This window comes from Bombus bifarius, unplaced genomic scaffold (assembly GCF_011952205.1).
Source record: "Bombus bifarius isolate JDL3187 unplaced genomic scaffold, Bbif_JDL3187 scf7180000008026, whole genome shotgun sequence".
Taxonomy (NCBI): domain Eukaryota; kingdom Metazoa; phylum Arthropoda; class Insecta; order Hymenoptera; family Apidae; genus Bombus; species Bombus bifarius.
The window spans coordinates 49,237-70,332 of NW_022884399.1; the positions used below are offsets into that span (position 1 = coordinate 49,237).

At 29.4% G+C, this 21,096-nt stretch overlaps 1 protein-coding gene across 10 annotated transcripts in view; it reads right to left on the reverse strand.

Moving 5' to 3' along the window:
- Nucleotides 1-21,096, reverse strand: part of LOC117207336 (syntaxin-binding protein 5) — a 72,665-nt gene that overhangs the window by 34,864 nt on the left and 16,705 nt on the right. For 9 of the 10 annotated variants that reach the window (XM_033447432.1, XM_033447436.1, XM_033447433.1 and 6 more), the window contains exons 4-11: nucleotides 20,751-20,885; nucleotides 15,574-15,637; nucleotides 10,355-10,559; nucleotides 7,076-7,151; nucleotides 3,992-4,146; nucleotides 2,525-2,816; nucleotides 1,248-1,491; nucleotides 507-760 (exon numbers count right to left, since the gene is read on the reverse strand). In XM_033447432.1, the coding sequence (XP_033303323.1) occupies nucleotides 507-760; nucleotides 1,248-1,491; nucleotides 2,525-2,816; nucleotides 3,992-4,146; nucleotides 7,076-7,151; nucleotides 10,355-10,559; nucleotides 15,574-15,637; nucleotides 20,751-20,885 (1,425 nt within the window). Of the gene's footprint in view, nucleotides 1-506; nucleotides 761-1,247; nucleotides 1,492-2,524; nucleotides 2,817-3,991; nucleotides 4,147-7,075; nucleotides 7,152-10,354; nucleotides 10,560-15,573; nucleotides 15,638-20,750; nucleotides 20,888-21,096 lie in introns of those variants that run through there. The other variant, XM_033447437.1, reaches the window with a different exon arrangement.

Consider the following 21,096-nt stretch of genomic DNA (forward strand, 5'->3'; position numbering starts at 1 on the left):
TATAAATTCATTCTCTTTTCGGGTTGATTCAGAAATACTCTATACCATATAAACCTTTACGAAAGTATTTCATGAATTCAGAAAAGATTCACAGTATTATTTTTTTTTACGTAATCATACAAAAAGTACGTAATCGAATCTCATAGTACACTACATTGTATACTAAATAATTTTTTTTTTAAGTTACATATCTATAGAACAAATAAAATTTCTAGAGGAAATTGGTATAAAAAAATGGAAGACAAAGAAAATAAGATATTTTTGTTTGTCGATCAATAAATTATAATGTGAGGCTTTCAGTCGCAGTCAATTGAGTTAATTAAGGAAAAGTAAAGGAAAGCACTTTAATCAAAATACTATGTGGAAAAATGGAGCCGACATACCAGCTTTCTTTTCATTTATGTTGTTTTGGTCAGTTAAATAATACATAAACATGCACTACACAGTAGCTTAAAATTAATTCTTTTCAGATCAATGAACCTTATACAGATACTTTAAATACTTACAAACCATAGGAAGAATTCAAACTGAGAGCTGTTATATTTTCAGCTTGTTCTCCGATATTGGCAATCGTTAAGCAAACCAGGGTTGCCTGAAAGCCTGCAGCCCTCTTCTGTAAACCAGTCTTAACTTTAAGTGGTTGATTCGATTCGTTATTTTTTGACTCGCTACTTCCCGAAGTATTACCAGCTGGAGAATCATGGTCGGATGAACTTTCGATTTCCTTAGCTGGATCAGCTGTTAGTGATATCTCCAAAGTCTATAGTAAACGCCAATAAATTGTTACTATTTAATTGGTAGGCAAGTGTTGAAAGCTAACATTATATTTATGAAAGGAAAATAATGTTCAATTTAAAACAAAGTTAAATGCAATATTCTTATAAGACTTTAGCATTTATACAATGAATTTTAATATCTAAATACGACTTTACATTGAAACGTGTATTAAATCTCAGCGTTTAAAAGAAAAAGAGCTTCGGTAAAAAGTGTGTATCTACAGTTCAATAATAAAAATTCAAGCTGGAAATTAAACTTTCTTACATTCGTTTCCAATTGAATAATGTAAATATTGCACGTTTACGTATATAAAATAAAATTGCCTTTTCAATGTTCTAGTCATTAACTAATTTAGCACTCCAAATTAATGTTGTTATAATCATCAAGATTTGTATAATGTGATAAGATTTAAAAACGCGGTTATCACTAAAACTCTAAGTATACATACAATTAAAAAGTAAATTACTTACCACGACTTCCGACATACTCTCAACTTTTTTGAATTTAAATAAAACAACGTGTCTTCCGCTACCCGCAATCGCTAATTTTCGACTTTCGGGACAAAGGAAGATGAGTTGTATCGCTAAAGGATCTTCTTCCGAGTCTATACTACGTGTTCTACCTTTTTCAAAAAGTTTCGCTGTCTTCAGTTTATAAAGCACTTGTAACGTGCCTGCCGATGCATCCCAAAACTTTATGCTACCATCAGCGTGTCTAAAAATACGTATCATTATTATTAATACATCATATTACATGAAATCATGTTTCTAATATTTATGCATGAACTTATTAGAATTGAACTTTTAATGAAAAGAGCACATGGCGACGTACATGTTCGACACTAACTCGTATAATAATCTATTATATCACATGTCTGTTTACTATTTTCATTGAGTTAAATATAACACTTTCGGCATTACGATCAGTTACAAATTGCAGTATAAGAAATTTCCAAAAAATTTATTGTTCGATAAGAAGTCAAGATTACATTGACTTTTTTAAATGATATTGTGTATTTTTTACTTTACACTATCGTGGCTGATATTAAAACGAGTTCAGCGACTTACTATACTACGACCTTGCAATGACCTTAAATCATGAAATATTGACTTAATCAAGGGAAGCTGAAAGTTATTTTGTTTCGATCAAATTACACATTTTACAATAGTAAGCTTCAACAAAAAAGATGTTAATCATACGCACATTACAGAAGGAGCATAAACAGTGTACAAAAATAAACATACCTTATGTAGTGGTGTTATTTACGTAGTGTCATTTTAAAAGATCAAGGTGACCTTGGACATTCTATCGAAAAGACAATTTTTTGGAAATTTCTGATATTGCAATTTGTGACCTTTAAAATTAAAAGCTGATTAACTTTTATTCAAAACATTATTTTGTTAAATTACCGAAAGTGCCTGAAAAATCGTGACAGCAGTTATGTATAGTTTGCTGAAAAAGAAAGATCTTTTGCTTCAAATAGAATAACATCTTTGCTACTTTATTACCTCTAATGTCATAGAACAAATTCCATAAAAATGTGTCGTTTTAATTGACATTTTATAAAATAATTTTTTAAAAATAACAATATATAGTTGATGAGTAATACGTTATATACTTGATAAGATGAAAAATATGCAACATATCGTTGCCAACAGTGAATAATTTACAATAAGTAAACAGTTATATAAATATACAAAAGCAGTTTAATTAAATTTTGTTTATAAATGTAAATAAAAATATTTACCCAGTTAAAATAATTTCATTATATCCGCTTGAGCTTGAGCTCCATTCCCCACCGGATATTGGCCAATCCTTATCGCTAAACCCTGTCTTTTTTTGAGACTTTGATCCAACTGAATAAAAAGCTGGTACTAGATCCGAAGGACAGTCAGCAAAATACGCACAGCATGTCACAGGTGACTCGTGTATGTCCATCGGATATGGATTTTCAAAACACGGAAATCCAGGAGTTAATAAATCTATCACAACCAAGTCGTTTTGTAGTAGAACTACAACAGCATACGGATCTTGATAATCTATAAGAATAGAAAACATTAATCATAACAATTTCACGTGTAAGATAAGTAAAATCTGAATTACATATATATTATATAGAGAAATAACGAAATCATAACTTTATCTTATGCGGGGTATCTCGGGTTTATTCTGTAAAATGATACTAGTATATTACCATGATATATATATTCTATGAATAACAATATATAAACATAGGCTTATAAATGCTGTATTAAAAAGTTATAACTGGTGTAATGAATTGGATGGATTGAATTTTTGTTCAATATAATAATTAAACGAGCATCAGCCTTAGCAATGAATAGATCAAGAAATAAGAATAAATAGGTGTTAAAATTGATACAGGAAGTTCGTTACATTTTACAGGTAAACACCGAAATCAAAAGAAATGAATGTGAAATTCATAATATATGTACTAACTCTTAAAATATACTGAGACGTTTTTTTAAAGAAAGACCTGATACTCTCTGCAAAGTGCGGCCGAGTAACGGTATAAACAGGCAAAAGTTAGTTCCTTATGGAAAAACAAGGAGAAAATATAGAATAGCATTCTTTCGTATGATACATTCGTTTTCAAAAAAATTGAATTTAAAAATTTATCAAGTATACTTGAACATGGCTAATTTCGAAGTAAACAAGAGTAAATGATCGACAGAGAAAAAGATCGAGAACATAGAACAAAATTTTTCCACAAAACGCTTTGTTTCTGAGAAAAATAAATTTGAAAATTTATCAGAAGCCAGTTCTTAACTAAATATGTTCAGATCCTATTCTCTCGAAAATGAAGCTTCAAACAGAAATTTTATTCGACATTTCTGATTTACATGTTTTGTCTAATAGAGAATAACCTCCTGCTGATTATTTTCTTACACCCAGTGGCTAATTAGTTCAGTTCAAGTATACGTGATAAATTTTCAAATTCGATTTTCTCGAAAACAAAGCGTCATGAATAAAATTTATTCCATATTTTCTCTTCATTTTTTCATAAGGAATCACCTCGTGTCCGCTTGTACGTGTTATTCAGCCGCACCCAGCATAAAAAAGGAAACTCTTGCGTGAGAAGAGCAAGAAGTCAACATATACATATGTATTTTGCTTATGTAGTTAAAGTAACATATACATATTAAGTATTTTTTATAATAAACTCAAAAGAAATTTAGTAATTTTATTAATATACCACTGGTCCATGGATTTTCGCACAGTGTTATGAAGTCTATCACATTGTGTTCCATTTCTAGTACGGTGGTAGTTTTCCCATGTATCACCGTTATACTTGGAGTTCGGCCAGTTGTGTCATACGCTAAACCACCGGAAAATATAACGTATGCTTCCCTAAATTAACCAGAACGATACAATATAATTCAAATCTTGCGCCTTTAATTATTCGAAATACAAGATGTCTTGTAAAAAATATGTAGCATCTACTTTAGGAATGAATTGAACATTTTAGAATAAAAAGATACCTATAAATAAGTATCCTATTTGACACTGTTTATATTTATAAGTTACAATGAAATTTGTATTCTATCAAACTGACATTCATTGTTACTGTTTCAACAGACTCAGACTAGTTTGTATGTCAATACAGACATATACATAATACTTTTTTAATAATCCCTTTAACTAAACTACTGTTAGTAGCTGTTAATGCTTTTTAACTGTCATTCATCGGTTTTGATAAAGATTGTTATAAATGATTAAAAAAATTGAGAAAGTTCAGAATAGAAACTATATTTTTCTTAATATTACACATTAGGTTGTCCCAAAAGTTTCTTTTGTTTTATAAGGAAATAATAGATGCACGACATCATATGTATATACATATACTCAGATACAAAGAAATCAGAAAGAATGTAATTTTTACATCGAACTCTGTTTATACGAATCTATCAGGAGACAAGTAGATTCTTGCAACCAAAATCATTCATGTAATAGAAATCCACCTGTTTCCCTTCACCACCTGTGATTTTTCAGTTAAGAGGACTACGTGTTCATATAAGAGAATTCCGCGAAACATTTTCTCTTAAATACAAAAAAACTCAACTGCGAAGCATGAGAGTGTGTCACTTGACGCGTTTCTTACTGTTTACTTCTTATTGTTAGACGCTCATATAAGTGAATTGACGCTCGGTGATAGTACAAATGTTAGTAATAGAAGCTCACAATCAGCGAAAGTTGAGTTAATTAGGCACTACTAAAATTTCGTCTATATAAACGAAGTTCCATCGTATCTAAATTTATCAGAAATTTTTGTCGATTTTTTAATACTCAACGTGTATCTTTTTATCGACAATCATTCACATTGAAGTTGAAAGACTGAGAACAGCTCTTAAAGTTTGGATTCGAAAACATATGAAATTGTATCACTGAACGAATGTTGGGTTTTTGAACGACGAACATGACTGTTCAAATAGAATTTTAAGAAGTCCATATTTTCTAAAAATTGAAATATAACTTTTGTCTAAATTTGCTTGGAAATATTCACCCATCTTATGTAAATTCATTTGTGTAGACTACATATTTAAACTCGATTTGCAGGAAATTAAGAAAAATAATTATTATAGATATTTGAACAAATATTCAATTAATCTGTTACGTTTAAAAATTGATTTGTTAAGTTGATCTAGATATTTACGGACACTCTATATAAGTGGCATGATTATTGCACAAATAACAATTTTTAAATTAAATGGATTACGTACAAATGGATACAAATGCCCCGGTATAAAAAATACGCTGAAATATCTACGCTAATACTGAAAAAAAACAACTCTGCCCGAGAAATAATAATTTCCGAGATAAAAATTCTTGAATGCAACTGAATTTCATGAACATAAGCAAAAGTTCAAAGGTTAGTATTTAAATTCGTAACCAGCAAAATCATGGCTTCCAACCCACCCACCATTCCTCGTCATACTTTATTTTAAACAAAATCCCCGATATCGATGTCAAAAAGAGATCAATTTAAGATTAAACGGTCCTATGTCGAAAAATAGAACAAAATACGCACAACTATTCGATGTATACGGCTTTCACAGGTGAAAAAGTCGTACCCGCCAACTTTCAAACACAATACCTCGTTGTAAATCATTCTATTGTAATATCGCGAACAAATGACCTAAAAGATATCGGGTGAACCGTAAACAATGTCGCGAGAAAATCTTAAGTGCCGACAGAACACGTGCGTGGTGGGTCTATGAAAAAAGACAAAGGGACGCTAAGGGAGAAAGACGAATTAACAGTCAGTGTGAGTTGAAAAATTAGAGTGTGTGAATTGAGAAGTCAGAGTGCTGTCAGCGTTGTCGAGGAGTGTGGTCCACGTGAAAGAGAGCGTTGGAACCGTGGTGACGAGAGTTGTAAATTAACTATTTGATTGTCTTAGTTATAGCATATTACTGTATTTAGTTCATCTTAAATAACCATCGTTTCCTATTTAATCCATTTTAAATAAATTAATAATAAAATCCTACACTATTAATATCGAAAACATAATAGTAAACTTTTCGCAACCAATTTTTTAAAACTTCATCCAGTACTCATGGTACGAATACGTACATATTACATATGTAGACAAAAGACCAGGTACGTTCTAAAATCCTATAGAGTTGGAGTAGAATATTGTTACTCCGGAAGTATGTTATTTATTTTTGATAATAAGTATAAAAAGATGTCACAGAGAAAAATTGTTTGTTTGTAACTAGTAAACATTTTTTTTAAGATAATAATTTTCGGGATATTATGTTCATTAATGTTCTTTAATATTACGTTCATCGTGATGTACCTTTACTTTAATATACAGTATTTCGAAAGTATAGATGAATGAAACAAAAAAATAATGCGTGATGAAAGAAGAAATATACACTTAATCTCACTCTACTTTCTAACAACGAAACTTTCTAAATACAAATCCCCCAGATATAAATTCAATTACATTTTAACTATAAACCGCATGGTGATGCTTGACACAGCGTATGTTGTTTTATTCTCACATAGCAATAACTAACTCAATATACAAAATTCACTTAAAATTTTGAATTGGATTTTTTTAAATATAACACATTACAGTGTATTACTCATAATATTTTTAGATATTCCAATACTTATAATAGTATTACTTATTTAATCAATTGTTTCAAGAAGAAAAAGAAAATTGTTGTGTATAAAATAGATTTTGTTTCTTTCATTCGAATGACCGAGCTTGTGTGTTTCTATGCATCTTAATCTGTATACCCAATGTTAACAAAAATTGATTATATCTTACCCTGATCTTGACAGCTTCCATTCAACTTTTTGAATTGGTTTGCAAGGTTCTGGCTCGCCATCTTTAGTAGTTTTCGCTGTAAATATTATGCTTAATAAGTATAAGTATAATATATAATATATAATGTAATAGTATATAACAAAAAGTACATATACATATATATACATTATATTTTAAGATAGGAATGTATATTAATATAGATAACCTATTTATCAGCGTTATTTTGATAGATATAAGAATTCTAAACGAAATCAATTTCAAATAAACTATGTACGTATGTAAGTCATGCACGATGTTGAATTTCAAGGGTTTATTAATTAAATTTATTGACCAGAGAAATTCATTTTTACAAATTATAACAATCTTATTCTTTGAATTATTTATAATCGTCCGCTGTGAGAAAAATAGGGTGTTCTGTACATTCTTCTTCAGAGATTTCTCTGATAGTAATCAATACTGCCAATTCATATTAAACAAGAAAAAAATATACAATACATAGGAACCAGTGCGCATTTTTTGCGACTTAGTGCGATTTTTTCAAACTTCGATGGCAATTTATAAACATTCAAAATCATAAAATTTAATACATAAAGACGCATCTCCACTACGCCGATCGACAAAACCGAGCTTATGGGCAATGGGGATACGTGATCGGCACGTGGCAACAAGCCGCGCGGTATAGCCAAGGAGCAAATCTTTTATGCATTATAGTAAACACAGCAATTTATGGTTTTACGGTGAAGGTCCATGACATGAATAAAATAATTACATTGAATGCATCGTAGGTAGGAAAGCAAAGTTATCTCGATACTAGTACGTATATGATACACGTATGTTCGAATACATATAAACATGGAAGAACATAAATGGATAAACATAAATATATAAATCGCATCGCAATACGAATGCGTACAAATTGAAATAAATTCCAAAGAAAATTATACCTTTTGGGAAGACTCTATTAAACATGTAAAGATTTCTCGCGTTTGTAGTACATAAAGATCAACTTTTATATCTCTGAATTTCTTATAATCGGCTTATTTTGTCTTTCTGATCGTTATCATATATATATAATCGTCATGATATATATCGTAGAAAAGAATAGTTGGACTAACATACCTCTAAGTATGTATGTATATTTTGAAAATTATATTTCTGAATATGCATTCTTCTGGTAGCAAATATAAAAGAGTACCGCTACACGAGTACCATTTGGACGGTATAATTAACGCAATTAATAAAGTTTTTATGACATCAACTTGTTAAAATTAATTTAATAGCAATTAGACAATTAATTAATAAACTTCTTAACATTATGTGTACATGGAGTTAGCTAGAAAATATTAATATACTATAAGCTAGTTTAATATTATGAGCTCTCTTGAAACCATTTTATTTTAATTAAATGGAACTTAAACTTTTCTGCAGTTGTACTAGGGAACGAAACTTGGTCGCCCACATTTCTCTTAAATGGAATGGCAAACATTTTCTTTTCTGTTTCTTATTTATAATCAAGAGGTTACGACGAAGACCTTTTCTTAATAGAAACTTTGAGGAAATATTGAAAGATGTCAAAATAAATGTACCTACACTGGATTGGAAATCATTGTCTTAAATGTTCAAAACAATGTCCTTGAAACAATCTTTTCATTAGATTTCTGTTTATATATCGGCATAAAACATTAAGCGACTCTTATAACAAAGGAAGTTATGACAGCAAGAATACATACTGCCTTTTGCACCTGTTACGTCGGGCGACACTCTACCTAGACCAAGCCACACACCGCGGGCAAGATGGGAAGCAGATGTCCGCTTATCCTTACTGCGTACACTCAATAGTCTTAACGACCCATCGTAAATCTTAGGAATTTGCTAGCTAAGGTCCTTCAGACCGAACAAATATTGTTTTTCTAAATTGCTTTCTAAGGAGTATTCTCTACTACGGTTGACACGGGAAAGTTAGTTTTTTCTCAGGTATAACACTTCACACTAGCAACTTTCTATCGAGGGGGGCTAAGACCCTTCCTAGTCCACCAACCTTCTTTTATCTAATCAGAAGCAATGTCCACTTATTCTTCAACGTTAGAATAGTCAGTACCGGGTTAGTCTCCTCTATTGCTACGTCAACTATAACTAAAAACTCTACTATAAGAGCCTTGCTCGACTATCAACGAATATTGTGCCAGTGTATCGCATCTTTATATCCCGAATCATTATCCACAACGTATCTCATACGCAACGGTGTAACTTAAGTGTTAAAATATATAGTTTATAACCCTGTTAATCGCAGTGTTATACCCTCTCAACCACCCCTATTATCTCAACGAAAATCAGGGGATCGATCTATTCCCGGCGTCGATTATTATAATCGTAACGGGAATTTACGACTCCCGTTGACGTGTTTCTTCGCGATTGCGTCTCCCCACGATTGGTCGAAAATACAACACCTTTAACTCCTGAACCTACGATTTACGTTGGAGAATTTTGGGCCGAAACCGTAAACAAGCTATTGTATATTATATTATATATTATATTTGGCCCGATCATCGTAGTACGAGCTATGCCCATAATATTTACGTTCGGTCCGATCATCTACTACGGGCCATGCTTGTAATATTTACGTTTGGCCCGATCATCGTACTACGGACTATACGCGTAGTTGTAGGTTAAGGGGTTAATTACCTTATTGATGTTATCATAGGTCTTATTTAAAGGTCCAAAAACATTTATTTTACATATTTAGTAAAATAAATTTCAAGCTAAAACATGTTCATGTAAATGTTTCATGTCACCTCCTCGCTTTTTTCTAGAAAAACCATTCTTCATCATAATTCTTTAGTTATGCCGAATAGAAAAGAATGTTTTAATTAAATATAATTAATATTAAACATAATTAGTAATCTAACTAAATATCATTAATATCTCATTCCATTAAAACAAAAATGATGTGCCTCCTTTTTTCTCTGAACGATCTACCCAGAAAATATCGTTACAATCCAAACCGTTAACTTCTCCGTTCTATTTAATTCTAAATAACAGTAACAAAAGATTGAAATCGTTATCCAATTTTTGATAAAAAAAGAGCTCATTACGCTTTATTTGGCACACCCTACAGTAATGATGATTCAAAGTATTATAAATATGTGCCATGTAGATTTCATGTACATACATACATACGCATACAATTCATAAATGTTTAACAAAGAATTAGCATTTCATGAATTGCCGAGACAATAACAAAAGATATTTAAATAAAAAAGAAAAAGGAAAATTTCTCACCATGTGGGTGCGTTATATTCGTTGGCTTTACTTGACGCACCGTCCATGTTGCCAAAGAACCATCAGTATGACTACACATAAACTGTTTACCCTCGTGATGCCAAGATATCGATTTCAAAGGTACGTCACTGTGGCATCTGTATTCTGCATTTTTTGTTTTTAAATCCCAAAAAACCATTTGTCCCGATTCATATCCTATCAGCATCTGAAATTAAAGATTAAAAGCATGATGTGTCAGATGTGTGTCTGTGTGTATGTGTTTATGTGTGTATGTTCTGTGTGTGCCTGTGTGTGTGTGTGTGTGTGTATGTGTGTGTGAGAGAAAGAAAAAAAGAGAGAACAAGAAAATACTTATGTCATAAACAGCTATTCTAAGAAAAATGTTGTATGTAATTTTTTATAATAACACATAATTTTCATAATAAACTGATACAATTTATAATACAAATTACGTACACACAACAAGAACAAATATGAATATGTAGTGCAGAATGGATCAGAAAATTTGATATTACTTTAAATGCAATGAGCAACAATTTCATTGAAACTGTGTGTTGAAATTTTATGTAATTATGAATTGTAACATAAAAATAGTTAATGAATATCCAATTTCAATGCTGCATTTATATTTCTTATTAATGTGCTTTATGATAATTTGCAAAAGTTAATTGCAAACGACTGCTATTTTTCAAATAAATATTATAAGTATTTATTATAATTTTATATTACCTTACAAATTGTTTTTAATTAATTTACAAAAATCCATTATTTTCTATCAACTAACGTAAACTTTCGTTTATGTATATCGCACTATATGCAAATTTTATTAAATGTATATTAGATATGATATACAAGAATTTATTAGTGATGTAAAATTATTAAACAATGTAACAATTTTTACTATCTGATAATGCTACGCAAACATCCCTTTTTATTGGAATTTTTATATTCGATCAATTAGAGTGAACAGTGAAATATATATAATTTTTCTTTTTTCTAAATGAAAAGAACTACAATGGTTCGATTGAATTTTTTCCTGAATAACAAGTTCAAACATAAACCAAAGCAGATCATGATATTGAAGAAGAGCAAAAAAGAAAATGGATTTTGTTAATATAACTACTGTTACTTCTACAAAAATGTTTTCGCTTTCTGTTTGTGTAAACAATGTTGTGCAATTCGTTTTTTGATCACACAATAAGCACTTACAATAGAATTTCTTCAGGTAATGTTACACGTGTTATACCTTTAAATAATATTATAATATATGTCTAACATTTTTCATTTTATAGAGGCGGATCTCTTTTCTATAGTACACCCTTAAGTTGATCCTAAAAGTTTCTTAAATCATCGTATGATGATATACAAGTATAACTTATACATACAAAGAGTATATAGAAATCGCAAAGCTACATAAAGATTTCATAAATTGGTTAATGTCTACATATTTTCATTCTGCATTCTGAATATTAAGTATTCTTAATAAGCATTCCGTATACGCATTATTAACCCTCAAATTAGTATTGTTGGATCGTAGATGACATATAAAAGCTTAGGTTAAATATTATTTTGGAGTACTTGATATTAATTTATATTTTGTGTTCTATGTGATAATCAATAGTATTTATCATGTAAAGTACTGAGTATAAATTAATATTAAGTACTCTAAAATTAAGTAACAATTTCAACTATTATGGTTACATATGACCCAAAGATAATTGCAGTTTAAAGTAATTCTTAGTTGCAAATAGCAACAAATTTTTTACAAAATCTTTCTCCATCTAAATCCTGATATGTAATTATTATGAGACTATATCTATCGCTTTTGAGACCAGTCAAATAATTTAAAAAAATGAAATTTCAAATCCTTTGGAATTTTATATGCAAAAAGCGATACATTAATGCCCCGTCAATATTGAAATCAACAGATCCATTATAAATTTTGATTTCTGTCGTTCTACGAGCGCAACCCAAATCAAAACAAAACAAAATCGAAGCGATAAATCACTAATTCAGTTAACGAAACAAGGTTTTTACGATTTGTTTTTCATTCTGTAAAACTGAATCCAAAATGAATTCGAAATGGTTCTCCACCTCACAAGGTTTCGCTGTATTTAATTTACCGACTTAGAATATTGATCTTTGGTTTGGTTTATCTTCGAAAGGACATGAAGCAAAGTCAATATTAAACAAGTCCACATTACTTAATATTAACGGGACTTTGTTGTAGTTTTCAGATAAGTAATTCAATTTTTCAATAATCTAGATGGATAAAATTGAGTGTCTAAAATTCTCCTTTTGATCTGTTATACGAACATTTCACATTACTTTTTTTACTTGTTTGCTCTTAAATTAAAGTACAACTGTTTTTTGCAATAGACAAAAAGGTATTTCATCTCACAAGACAAGCTTGAGATCTAGTCCTGCTGGTCACAGATTTCAATGACATTTAGTGTAATGATAGTTCTATATGTAAAACGTATCTAAACGTATCTGTTATTTTAGTCTGAAATAGTAGACCAATTGAGAAAAATGCATTTAATGTTTGAAAAAATCGCATATGTCCTACTCTCTAGGTCTTGGAGTAGGTCATACATTAACGATTGTAGTCCAGCGGCAAACCTAAAAGAGTTCGAGTTGCTTATCTCAGGTTCTCATTTAGTTGGAAGAACTTTTTCCAGTACAATTACCTTAAATATTACAATTACGAAAGAGTGAATTATTTTGTTTTTCTTGTTATAAGAATCATTTCTTATTTATTATTAATAAAACAATTTATTGAAAAGAATAGTATACAGGGTGACGAAAAAAGATATAGTACTTACATATAATATAGCAGAGGGAAGTATAAAATATGTAATCAATATATGTCCTAAAAGCAATCCTCTCGGTGTAAAGTCAATTTTTATTATCTATTAGCGTTCCATATCATGATCATATTTTGCTTCTTATACAGAGAAATTAGGATAGTTCAAGGTTGTATATATAAGATTGTTATTAATATCAGCCAAGATTACTTCATAAACATAAACATGGTACAAATCCTCTGTCTTCATCCAGTTTGGTAAACGTTATTTTCGTGTTGTTAACAATGACTATTCATTATGTTGCATATGGTCATGTTAATGAAAACATGCATACAGCCCGTTACTTGCACACAGAAAAACATCCCAATAACTATATCCCTCTCGTAAATTGATTAAAAAGCTTCACCAACATTTATGTACATTTATGGTAGAGAAAAACGTGTTTTGAGGATGGTAGAAGAGAACCCAGAAACAAGTTCTCGAAGGATTTCAGTGGCTGCAGATATCAACGGATATCATATCAACGTTGCGTTGATTCATCGAACTCTTTAACAACAATTACTTTATCCATGTAATAAAATTGATCTAACAAAAAGGATTGCGGTTTACAATCCTCTATGCTATACTATAAATAAGTATTATAAGCCCTTTAGGTATAGGACCCTTTTTTTATCATCTTGTATACTATTCTTTTTAATAAACTGTTTTATTAATAGCAAATAAAAAATAATACTTGTAACGAAAAACACATAAAATAATTCCCTCCTCCATAATTGTAATTTAAATTGTTATTTAAATTGTCATTTAAAGTAAGTGTCCTAGAACCTATACGTTTATTTCACATATAGAATCATCACTCAAATCATCGAAATGAGTCAAGAGATAAGAATCAAGTCTGAAGCTTGTCTTATTAGTCATCAATACTTAAATTTGTTTTATCATTTTTCCAGAACTTGTTACATTATATACTCTGCTTTATCGCTATTTCAAATGTGATGTCAAAAGTACTGATCTTTCTGACTGTCATTCCTTTTGAAAAATTTCTTAGTATATAATGCACTTTAAAAAAAGTCATTATTTATAAAAGTTAGCTTGAACTTCTATAACCATTATAATTTTAGCGATCTCAACAAAGATAATAATAAAATATAATAATAAATCCCTCCCACGACGTTACATCTATATTAGAAAAAGAAATAAAGGTTTTAAAGTTTATATTTGAAATTCATATTTTTACGAAAATATGTATGTAATATATTTCTGAATAGTATGGAGAAGTTTATTTTATACAGCTAAATCTTTAAATACAGTTCAATATGATCACAGAAACTATATTATACATATGTACAATCAGCAGTTATCCAGTTAAAATATCTCTAGATCGCTAGATTTGCAAATAGAACAACAGTCAAGTGAATGAACGGTAGTAATATAAAGTTTGAATTAGTACCAGGACAACGAATATTATATTTTGCATATAAAACTTCAAGAAGTTTTGACATGGTTTATCCTATCATACATATATACATATATTAATTCTGATATTAATGATGAACTTGTGTAAAATGTATAAAAAGATGAGTGATTATGATCACGAGCTAAATTTTTGTTAAGCTCTTGACATATTCTGTGACTAATGCAACACCACTATGCTTTATTGAAGCGATACAAAAGTAATGGGACTTGAAAGTTCGAAAAAAGGGTGTGATATATATGAGATACAATACGATACGATAAATACCATTTTTCAAAGATTGGATATCGTAAGAAAGATTGCACATAGCAAATACATACATACATTCACAATGTAGATGTGTACAATGTATTGTACATATCATTATTTTAAATAAATATTAATGTCTCGACAATGAAAAAGAAAATTAATTCAATTGTATAAAAGAAAACTGAATGGAAAATTTCGATTAACCGGGAAATATATTAATCTTTATTCTGTTGCAAGTTAAGAATAGTTTTATATGAGTAAATTTCGAAGAAAATTGAATGTGGTATGTTCAGCAATGAATACTGAGTGTTACTCTTTTACTTTAGGTGTGTAGAATGAATATGAAGATAATAACAATCCCATTACTTTTACATCTATACGACACATGTATTAGTAACACATTAAATGATATGATTCTATCAGAAAGAAATTACTTCGTTAAATCATGTTGTACGACAATAATAGCATGCACGCATGCACACACACAACATGCAAGCACACACCTCTGAGTCTTGTTACAGATAACACCTTAAAGAATATTTATAAAAAATGTTGAAATGAATCTTGAGAATATCCTAACATCATGATTTCATTTCATAATTCGACATAATATTGAAGAATGTAAGGTATGATGTCATGGTAAGGATGGAGAATAATGCAAAATAAAACGTACTCAAAAACACGCGTACCTTGCTCAAATCTAAAGGATTATCACTCAAGTGTACTACAGCACCAGGATGGGTCTTTCTAGATCTGGAAAATATATATACATATATTATATACGTGTGTGTGTATGCGCGCGTAAGCGCGCGCGTGCATGTGTAGTTGTATATACGTGTTGTTATATTTATTTGTACAGTATTCGTATACGTAATCTATATACCTATATCTTTGTATTATATTCATATGCTTTAGCATATGTATATCAGTTTTTAAAAACGTTCGAATATCAATTTTATTATAATTCAACATTTTTCCTCAACTTTACTTAGATCCTTTTAAAATTACTAATATACTTCGATATTTGTACAAGTTAGTACGATATACCTATTGTGATCTACGAAAATAATAAGCTCGAAAAGATAAAGAAATTTAAATGAGAAATTAAAACAGATGCACCAAATACGATGAAAGCTGTGCTCGTGTGTAATGCGTAACATATACATAATAAATGTCATCTTATAAAATCCTAAAATAATAGTTTAGAAACTAAGGCAGACGAAGTAAAATATCCTATAACTATAATAGTGTCGCATTTATCGAGAAAAATTTAAAAATAAAATCATAAGCGGAAAGAATTGATAAGACATAAAAACACTAACACGTCATAAATTATAGGTAATGAATAAATATAGGAAGTTTAAATTTAAGAATAACAGATCAGATTTTACTTTCAATATTATCATTACTATATTACACTATAAGTGTATTTCCTTATATTCTTAGACTGCAAATCTTGTCTATCTAGATATTCATATTATTCCTGTTATAAAAAAATTATTTTATTGCAAATATCAATGCGTCGTATATATAGCTTAGGAAGAAGCTTTTCTAAAATATTTTACTGTTCATTGCAACAATTTTCAATTAATCAATCTACAATTAAATGTCATATAATTGTATTCATTTGTTCAAAAACTTTATGTATCTTATAAATAATGAATTTCAAAATGAATAAATAATATTACATGTGTGTGGATTATATTTATATACCTTTTTTTTATATATGTGTATTTTATTTTCATTAGCAATCAGAATATAATGTATTCTATAGGCAAATATGGTATCTTAGAGAGCTGCTATTCTTAAATCTCGGTTATTTTTAATAACATATTTTAAAAATTCATTCTTCTATTTAATGATTTAACAAGAATATTCATTACTGACATTTTGTTTTCTTCCAACCTTAAGAACTTGCATCTTCTAATTTGCTATATATTTTAGTATTTTTTACGTTCAACCACTCTGAATTTACATACCGATGAATAGTAACAATTATCACTATGAGCTAAGCTATAAGCTATACGTTTATATCTATTAGAATTAAAATTATAAGCTATATAATATATTAAAGCAGCAATTCTTAATCTTTTGTTTAACAATCTTTCGTTGAATCACCCTCAAATAATTCTTTGTTATTGCAGGTCCCCAAGACATAGTTCAAAATTTTAATTTGTAATATATCTCAAATATGTATATTTAAAATACTCATTAATTGCTCATCATGAATAACTTACAAATTTGGCGAGAAGAGATTTAGTATAGATAAATAAATATGCATATTCCACAGATTAAGAACCGCTATATTAGAGCTATAATTAGAAGCTATGATAAAGCATTGTACATGTTTTTTTTCTTTAAAGAATATGATATTTACGATTAAAATAAATAAATAAATACTCCATAAGAGTAATAAAGATGAATTAAATCGTAAACTAATTTCTTAAACTCCGCAAAGTTGGCTGATTTGATGAAATTCTCGTACAAAACATTTTACTTTTTAACTTTACTTCCTAGTGTAAAGATACCTTTGTAATAACTTAAAGCAGACAGTTCAAAGATCGATCGATTTTAACAATAATTCCATGATCTTTTAATTTGATCGTCTAATATACTAACATCAATGATTCTACGTCCCACCACTTCCTTTTGTGTAAAATTTCTTTTGTCCTGTTTTACAATTTGATAATAAAGAAACAATTAATAATGTAAGACTCTGCTACTGGTAAGACTCTTCGTAAATATACTATACGACACACTGATACTTTAGTTGCACAAGATTTACAGTTAAATTCACATATGTATCGTATGCAATATGTTATATTTGATCTTGAAATCTGATTTTTACGAATGACATTATTTCCCATCCTTCTTGGATAATGAAGAGCCCTCTGAAAAATTTTACATAATCATTACTTATATTATATCGATCATTTTCTAAGTATATATTTCTAACAATTTGAATTTGTACACTCATGTTATTTTTCTATTTATATATGAACCCTCTCGTCTTTAAGTAAAATTTCAATGACCAAAAATTTTAAGATCGATCTTGTGTATATTATTATTCTTCATATTAATGTTCCCTTCATACATTCACACATTATACATATGCACACATTCTAGTATGACGTACTTATGATTGCAGATCAAATTCCTTAATTCTAATTTCACTCATCTTTTTCGAAATTACTCCAATTGGCATAAAGCGGCAACAGTTAAATTAACGCGCGTTATAAAATTTATTAATGTTAAAATATAGTTACCTTTCAAGAAATTATATTAATACACTGCATATTATGCGCTTATATATGAACTTTAATAATCTAAGAAAATTGTGTTTTGTTTCAAGTTAAATAATTAAATTTTCATTAGTTATTTAAGGTGTCTACTCAATATTAAATGTTTTTCTTAATTTTTCCGAAATTATTTATTTTTTATCGTATTATACCTACTTATATTCTTTCCAATATTCCAACAATAACGTAAGCTAAACGTAGATATTTATACGAAATGTAAAATAACACTTCTGTTTTACGTTGAAGTAATCAACACATTAACAAATTATTATATACGTTTTCAAATAATTTTTCCATTCAATCATTTATACAATATATGTAATTGTTACAATTCAAAACTGCATATGAATAATTTTATGTATTTAATTTACGAGATATATATTTAATATTCGTATCATAAGTTGTCCGTTTAATATACAAGGTGGTCCATTTATTTATGTAAGGTCAGCTAAATATCTCTTTGAATTATGGTGATGCAAAAAATATTTTTTACGTAACGTGAATGGTACCAAAGGACTAATATTCGATAATATTATTAGAATATTATTAGAATATTAATAGATAAGAATATTTTTTTCCAGGGACATTTTTTCAGAGTTTTTATGATCTTCGACGTTTTTATTTGCATATAACTATATATATGTTTTATTGCATCATGTAACTTATTGAAAAATACGTTAAAAAATGTAAATAATATAACCCTGAAATGATCTGGATCTCCAGAAATTTTACGTAGAACTGTAATTTCTGGATTACAAGCTTTAGCCAAGACGCAACAATCGAGAGGCTATACATGTAGATAAATATGTTTAGTATCGCAATACTGATGATCCCTAACGGTTTGAAGTACTGGTCATTTTTATTCCATCATTGTGTCAACGTACAATTCACAATAAATTACTCGATGATATGATATTCATTTGTGGTGGAAGTAATCAGTGTTTAAGGGAAGCAATTTGAGCAAATTCGAGCAAAAACAATTTCCTGATCGTAATTCTCCATCGCATTATACATATGCAGAGGTGGTCAACAATTTTCATAAAATTGGTATTCCCGTGAAAAAACATGTGAGAACCAAAACTATTAGAAACGACAGAAATGAAAGAATTATTGTAGATACAGTTAACGAAAATCCACATGTGAGTCTAAGAAGACAATTTCAGCGTAAAAGTGGTATTTCCAAAACGGGCATAATATGGACGCTTCAAGAAGAAAGATTTCACCCGTATCATCTATCTTTACACTTTACAGGTTCTTCATGGAACAAATTTCGTAAATAGTATGCATTTTTCTCAGTGAGGTTTGCAGCAATATGAAAATTACCAATCATTTTTTAAAAGCGTAGATATTACTGTCTGACGAAGCATCTTTCGCCAACCATTATCAGTTGAATCTGACAAACATGCATTACTGGTAAATCAATGGATAAAGAAAAACTGTGGAGTGCAAATGTTTGGGCGGCATATTGAATAACCAAATAATTAGTCCTTATTCCATATATGATGTGCTATTAAATATCTGTCTAAGAATGTGATACTAGCATGATGATTGTCCGGCTTATTCTACTCTGCCATGCCAAACAAATTTTAAATTCAAAATGTCCAAATCGATGGATTGGTCGTAATGGAATTGTAGCATGATTATCGTGTTCGCCAGATCTTACACCTAGGTATGAGGGGCAGGGGGTTAAAACAAACAGTTTATAAAGATCAACCAACTACACAAGAGGATACGATGAACCGATTAGTTACAACTTGTACTGCTATTAATTCTGAAACAACCGGAAGGTCATTATAATTGGTTATTGCTCGTTTCAAAGGATGTATGATCGTACAAGAACACTATTTTGAATATTTACGAAGATGATTACGTAAAGGAAAGTGTATGCTGTTTTGCACATTTTATGATCAAGTCTTCTAGATATTCTTAACGCGATAAAAAATATTTGCTTCACATTCTCAAGTTCAGGCGTCTTGGCCAAAGTCTGCGATCTCGATAGACATAAATAATATGTAAAACTTCAATTTTTGGAAATCGGTCATTTCAAGGTCACGTTATTATACATACCTGAACGTATTTTTTTTACCAACCACACGATGCAATAAATCAAAATATATATATAGTTGTATACATAAAAAATATCAATGACCTTGGAAGCTCTGAAGAATAACCTTGGGAAAAAATATTCTTGCTGGATATCGGTCCTTCGATACCATTCATATTTTTTGCATCATCACAATTCGAAGAGATGTTTAGGTAACTTTACTTAAATAATTTAATAAATTTAATAAAATAATTTAATAAAAAGACAAATTCTATCATAACCGCTTTTAGTGGGAAATCAAACTGTTCACTTCTAAATCGGAAAATAATCCAACTATCGGAATAAGTAAGAAAATATGTATAGGACTAAAGAAAAATAAAGACAGTTTGAAATAAGACGTACATAATTGCAAGTATATGTCGCTGCCGCTGTTTATTCTACACATGTACGTATGATACTGTTCATAGTTAGGTTATTAATCATATTTAGCTTAAACTACTTAGACAAACATTTGCGTACTTACACTTCGATAGCCTTGTTCCAATTAATTACATATCCAGAAAGAACAAACGTCTCGATATGAAGCACATGAATATTCCCCCGTTCCGTACCGACATATAACCATTTACTTTGTAGCGGTAAGTGGATGCATGTTATTCTGTTTGAAATAGAATGAATTATTCGTAATTATCTAGAAAAATCTTTCAAATATGAAAAAGATTTAAATATGTAACACGAAAGAATATATGAAATTTATTGTCTAATGATTAGTTGAAATAAGAATCTATTTGTTTTTAAAAGTAACGAGTTGCCAGTCATTTAAAAATAATACTCAGTAATAATTACTTCTATCATTTATATTTTATTTT